Source organism: Lampris incognitus, chromosome 2 (genome assembly GCF_029633865.1).
Source record: "Lampris incognitus isolate fLamInc1 chromosome 2, fLamInc1.hap2, whole genome shotgun sequence".
NCBI classification, from domain to species: Eukaryota; Metazoa; Chordata; class Actinopteri; order Lampriformes; family Lampridae; genus Lampris; species Lampris incognitus.
In genome coordinates this window covers 130,210,521-130,217,183 of record NC_079212.1, presented here as the reverse complement: position 1 = coordinate 130,217,183, position 6,663 = coordinate 130,210,521, and the positions used below count along the sequence as shown (strand labels likewise).

At 43.2% G+C, this 6,663-nt stretch overlaps 1 protein-coding gene across 2 annotated transcripts in view; it reads right to left on the bottom strand.

Moving 5' to 3' along the window:
• Nucleotides 1-2,076: 2,076 nt before the first annotated feature.
• Nucleotides 2,077-6,663, bottom strand: part of LOC130108301 (A disintegrin and metalloproteinase with thrombospondin motifs 9-like) — a 65,230-nt gene continuing 60,643 nt past the window's right edge. For both annotated transcript variants that reach the window (XM_056275192.1, XM_056275193.1), the window contains 2 exons: nucleotides 5,973-6,074; nucleotides 2,077-4,910 (listed from right to left, as the gene is read on the bottom strand). In XM_056275192.1, coding sequence (XP_056131167.1) covers nucleotides 5,985-6,074 — 90 coding nt within the window. In that variant the 3' untranslated portion in view covers nucleotides 2,077-4,910; nucleotides 5,973-5,984. The remainder of the gene's footprint in view (nucleotides 4,911-5,972; nucleotides 6,075-6,663) is intronic.

Here is a 6,663-nt window from a genome sequence, read left to right as displayed (position 1 = left end):
AAGAACTCTTCCATAGCTCTCTCTCTCTCTCTCTCTCTCTCTCTCTCTCTCTCTCTCTCTCTCTCTCTCTCTCTCTCTCTCTCTCTCTCTCTCTCTCTCTCTCTCTCTCTCTCTCTCTCTCTCTGTGAGAAAGTGTTTGCACGTGCACAAACAACAGAGAGCTGGGGGAAGAAGGGGGGAGCAACAGAGTCAGAGAGACGTAGCAACAGAGGCGCACGGCGTCTCTCCAAATCAGGCTGTGGGATGTTGTCATAGCTACAGCATCTCTAAATCACGTGCTTGGGTTTTGACCAGGCCCTCTGGAGTTACTGAACACTCCTGCGGTCTTCATCCGCTCCTCTGTTTGTCTTGTCTCCTCAGTGTAACTTCGTTACACCGCGTTACCTCCGGCTTGGTCAGGCGTCCCTAAGCCGGAGGTGGGTATGTGTCCTGGTTGCTGCACTAGCGCCTCCTCTGGTCGGTTGGGACGTCTGTTCAGGAGGGAGGGGCAACTGGGGGGAATAGCGTGATTCTCCTATGCGCTACGTCCCCCCGGTGAAACTCCTCACTGTCAGGTGAAAAGAAGCGGCTGGCGACTCCACATGTATCGGAGGGGGCATGTGGTAGTCTGCAGCCCTCCCCGGATCGGCAGAGGGGGTGGAGCAGCGACCAGGATGGCTCAGAGAGCGGGGTTATTGGCCAGATACAATTGGGGTGGGGGGGTGGAGTAAAAAGGGGGGGTACAGGGGGCGGTGACCCTGTTAGCACACATGCTGAAGAATGAGTCCCAACATGACACGTTACCCCCCACTGCTCCCTCTCTGCTGAGGAATATGGGGTGTGCATTATACTGAAGTGTGTGTAGCTTAGCTGGACCCTCTGTCACACACTCCTTACGCTACTTCAGCCCATATCTTTCAGGCGTGTCTAAAACCTGGTCTACCTTCAGCTCCTTACTTCCAAACGAGGCTATGCCCAACCAACAGGTGTAGATTGTGGCTTTCTCTAAAAGAGAAATACAACCCGCTGACCTCTTTTTGTTTTCAGCATGCAGCAAAAGTTGGAGGAAAGTGTCATTTCAGAGTAGGATTAAGCGAAGCAGAGTATTTATAAGCCTTCGTTAACACCAAATACCAGCAGTATTTCCTTACACATAATGTGACAAAACACATTCCTATGCGATGAAACTGCAGTAAGTACTGTTTATAGATTTTGGATTCTCAATTATTATCAGCGATGGCTGAACTGTGTCCCCACCTGCCAGCTGTCCTGCCATTTTATAAATGCATGTGAATCAGACCATAAAGAGAAAGAACAGTTCCTCCCAAGGCATCCGCCAGGGAAGAGCCCAGAACCCCACAAAGGTGGAACGTGTGCATGTGTGTGCGTGTGGGGGGGGATTTTTATGGGCCGGGGATATAATGGCTATTATCTATTCATGACTGTTGTAGTCAGTATTATTGTTGAACGGTACATCAAGAACAATCTGGCAGAAAATTGTGTATTAGCATAAGAAATGCTACAGGCATGGGACACTTGTCTCGGGCAATTTATTTTGAAATGACATATACAGAAATATATAGAAGGCTATGTTTTATACATATACATGCACACTATATTTTTTTCCAGGAACAACAGCTGAGGTCTCTGTCCAGAAGAGAACAGTCCAAGGAACAGCCAAGATACTGCACAGAACCCTCCAACTCCCAGTGTCCTGGTAGAGGACCTGAGCTTGAGGAAGACACACATCACCCAAACAAGGGTGGGAGATTTTTTTTTTAAAAACATATGCAGCAATCCCGAGTGACGGCAACATCAGGAAGAAAGAAGCGAGAGGAATACCAAGGGCTGAGGAAAGAACTAGATGGGATGTGGAAGGTGAAATCCACAGTAGTCCCAGTGGTAATGAATAGGAGCACTAGGGGCTGTGACCCCTAAACTGGGAGAGTGGCTCCAGCAGATTCCAGGAACAACATCTGAGGTCTCTGTCCAGAAGAGTGCAGTCCTAGGAACCGCTAAGATACTGCACTGAACCCTCAAACTCCCAGGCCTCTGGTAGAGGACCCGAGCTTGAGGAAGACACACACCACCCAGAGAAAGGGTGAGAGGGAGATTGTTTTTTTACGACATTATTTCATTGTTATCGATGGCCGGTGTGTGACGAAAACCTGTGCAAACTATAAAACGTTAAAAAAATACACATTTGCACACAAGACAAACAACATATTGTGATGCTTTTAAGCTCTTGAATTTAATAATGACAACATATTGGTTTTACAAATACACACGTGGTACATATCCAAAATAAGACAGCTAATATAAGAAAGCTAAATAAATATAATCCCTTTATTTGAGGCACCTGAGAAATCCTTGAATTTAACAAAATTCCAACGCTCACAGTGAAATGAGCATTTATCAGCTGTCAGGTTTATATGAAGAAGAAAAAAACTCTGTTCACATAATAAAACATACTGGGCTGGCATCTTCACATACATTGTGGAATTCCCTTTGGTTGAGTCGTGCATGTGTGATGACACCCGAGGAGGTACACGGTCATAAGGCACTGAGAGGAGCGCACCACTTCTTAAGAGCTCACAGTGGCGACTATGGCCTTTTCGTCTGTTGACGTGCAACTTCGGAGAAAATACCATATCTCTTGAAAACTAACAAATAACACACAGGAGCTAAAATATATATATATATATATATATATATATATATATATATATATATATATATATATATATATATATATATATATATATATATAAAATCATCGAGCAGGTATTGAAACGTCATTAAACCAGTTATTTTTTTCACTTCAATCTCTAAACTTGTTTACGCCAAAGCATCCGATAATAAAGACCACAAAAAAACTCATATAATGCACATCATTAGATTAAAAATACAAAATAAGCACTATAAGTATATATGTACACACAAAACGTACCCTGATATTGTCACAAAGAAAAACAGCTCAAAACGTTCTGAATGTGGACACAGACACGCTCCACGGCGGGGGACAGATTCTTGAAGACAAGAGGTGGATGATAAGACATGAGGTTACAGGAGGTACGTCTCTTTACGGGCGGCATCTGGACGGACAACCCGCTGGCTGGGTTGTGTAGCTGTAACGGTTCGGTAGGGGTGTCCGGGGCTAGCCCAGTGCAGCGTATTCCTGCAGTAGCTTGTGTATCGTCCTTCGCCTGAGGTGGACACACAATACCTGCATGTGGCTCTAGCTATGCTAACCTGTCAGCTCGCTGAAAGCTAATGACTCTCCCAATGCTCTCTACTTGAAAGATATGAACAAGCACGGGGGGGGGGGGTGACTCTGAAGTCTAGCTGCATATGACTGGAAGTTCCTCCTCTTGCTCTAACAGTGTATACGTATGTGTAACTGAGTGCACACACGCATGATTTCACCGTGCACACTCGTGTTGCACGTGCACACGTGAGTTCTGTGTCTGTCTCTGCTGTGTGCCTCTATAACAGGGAGGCGTGTGCACCTATGCGTGTGTTTGTATACCAGTGGCAGGAGTGTGTCTCACTTTCTTCCTAAGTGACCATCTCCCGAATTATAATACTACACCCCCTGACACACATGCACGCACACTTTTTAACACACAAGGAAATTCTTTAAAAAAGCACCATAACTTCTGAGCGAACCCTAAATCTCTTTCAGTTTCACTTTGTTTTCCTTGCCATCATCCATCAACTCTCTCGTACTCGACCGACATTCTTCATAAAAAAAAAGCATTTCTTTAACTTACTCTCACACAAAAAACAAACTTAACAGTATCCCTCAAATGTCTGCCCTCTATGTATTGCTTAAGGGTAGTTTGTCCAACTCACTCTTCAGCCAACAAATACAAATGAATTTTCTCCTGAAAACAAAACGTGGAAAAAAACAAAAAACAAAAACAGGCCATGGTTCACTCTCGCCTACAGGGGGCTAGCAAATGGCCTGCGTGTGACGGTTAAGGAAAGTGCTGGAAGGGATGCTGAGAAAACATGTCGTGTAGACGGGTCAATCTTTACTCTGCCATTAGGGGAAACCCAAGTTTGAATCTGATCTGTTACGAATAAACCATAACTACAGGATTGTGTCGAAAAAGGGAAAACCAGACAAGAGAAGAGCAGGGAAGGGTGCGTCGTATTTAATACCCCTCCTTAGATCAAGTTGTTATTGTGGCAATGCTGCTGCCGTAAAAGACTAGATTGACAGTACAGTGAAAATAGCTAGACGAGCTAGCAGGACAAATCTGAGGTGACTGTTACCCACAGGTTGGAGAGGGTAGCTTGTGACTCTGAGAGTTATCTGACACTTTCCAAGAAGGACCCTTGACAAAGACTCTTGAAAAATGAAAGATTAGAAAAAAAAGAGAAAATATCCAGCTATCCTGAAAAAAAAACAAACTATCCTGAAACTATTTTATAGCTGCATGTCTCAGCAAACCTCTGCTGGATGAAGGTTAAAAACAGACAATGTGATTGGAGACACCTTACTGCATGAGAAAATGGGTGAATATGACAATGACATCACTGAATTAGACACAACTTACTGCATCAGTCCAAAAAAGAACATATGGTATCTTAATAAGTGCAAAGTAATAAATCCAAATGGCAAACATCCAAAATCAAAAGCACATTTTTGGCAGTAATCTGATGAATGGCAAAAATAATATTGGTCGGTATTTGCTCTTGAGAACAAACCTTAAATTATCTTGGAATACAAAAATAAATGTGGAGTATAATAAATTAATCTTTTTTTTAACCATGTTATGTACAGTACTTACACCGTATTTATCTACACTATGTACACAACTGATGGAAAGAGGTCGTCTGAAGGACAGCTTTGAGCCTGTAGCTGGCTGCAGCCCCCATTGGAAAAGGAGGGACGTCTTGACACGATGAGCACCTGAAGAGAACTTCCAAGAAGATGGAAATAGATGCCAAACATAAGACAGATGCAAGAATAATTCAGAATCAGTCATTAATAGTCATTAAGAACACAAAAACCCAAGCTCCATATATTTTTTTCACCTGAGTCTGTCCTATATTTGAACCTGTGGGCCTAGTGATATGTTTGTGGCGTGAACCTCTGGCCAATTCCCTCCCCATTTAGTATGCAATCGTGGGCCTATATTTGTGGCTGTGTTTTGTACAGAAGAGATGAGAAAATGGCGGAAAAGAAGCCTGATGTCAGACCGGAGAAAGCTGATACGCCTCTCAAATAGCCTTGGACAAAGCCTTGGCACTGCTAATATCCACTTTTCAGCACCAGCACACCGCTAATTTAGCACTCAAAACACTGTCCAGATAAAGATTACCTTTACAGCTGGCTGGTCTGGACATATGCTCTCTAAATATGCTTGCCAACGTACACCCCCAGGGTCATCAATGGAGAGATGAGCTACCTCCTTCTAAGGTGACTTCCAAATTTAGAGTAGAGCGTATTTTCTTTCTCCTTAACAGCGTGAATGCCTTTAAAATTGTGAGTTAATTCAATAATGTTCTCTTTCGGAGAGGCAGGTAATGCTATTTGGAAGGGGGGCTGGGGGGGGGGGTGAAGAAAGGCCAGAGCACACGACAAAAAGAACGGCCCTACTCATGTCAACGCAGGATCTTCAAATCGGTGGCGTCTAGCCTCAAGTTGATGCAACTAACTACTCAGAACGCTGTTTTGTTCTCCAGCACATTAACGCATTTTAAAAACGTGTATTTTCTTCGACAGGAGGGGAAAAAAAGGTGTTAGAGCGGTGCCAAAACCAGCACTTTTCATATTTGTTACGCGTCAGCTGCGCTTGCTGTTTGTGCTACAGGCAATGCGTGACTCAGGTCATTTGACTCACCACTCTAGTTCCGCCCTGATTCATGGTGATTCATGGTATTGTAGAATACTTTTAAATTGATTGCAGATTATTCTTATTCTTATTACCCCTTACATCTACTAAATTGTTGTATCACTCTAATTATAAAAGTTATAGTACCTGTTTGATGGACTATGCCAGCGTTACAGGCAGGCCAGAGCCTGAGGACGGAGTACATTTGCCGCAGTAGCCGCCACAAATTCCCGTTATGCTGCTGCCATCCTGTGGACACAAAAGGGATTGCAGGTTACATATGGCTTTATAACAGGAAATGACTATTCCCTGCAATCCCAACATTAAAAAAAAATGCTTGCATTTTGACATGAATTTGGAGTCCAGAGTTCATACTTTTTCCAAAAACACAACTTGCAAAATTCTCAACTTTCACGCATTCAAAGTCGGCAGCCTCCAGAACAAGAAGCTGATTGTTTCAATTATATGAAAACAGGGACATAAAGGAGTAGAATAAGAAGTGGTCCGATAATTTCACATTCTTTTATGTGAGCTAATTGTGATGGTCTTATTTTGAAAGCATTAAAATTTTGTTTAGAAATTTCCAAATGTTTTTGTCACACAAAGACTGGGGGACCACCAAGTGGGCCTCCGGAACGTATAAAATGTACCATAACCATGAATAACAAGCAGAGAAATACAAACTAATTAAGTGCCGGGACTTTATTGGCCCTTCATTTGCATGCATGATAGTTGGCTTCACTTAAAACACTTGTAAAAACAGAATCAGGCGCGTCAAATAAGTGCACCAACAGTGCTATCCCACGGTATGAAAGCCACAGCATGCAATGAGTGGTTA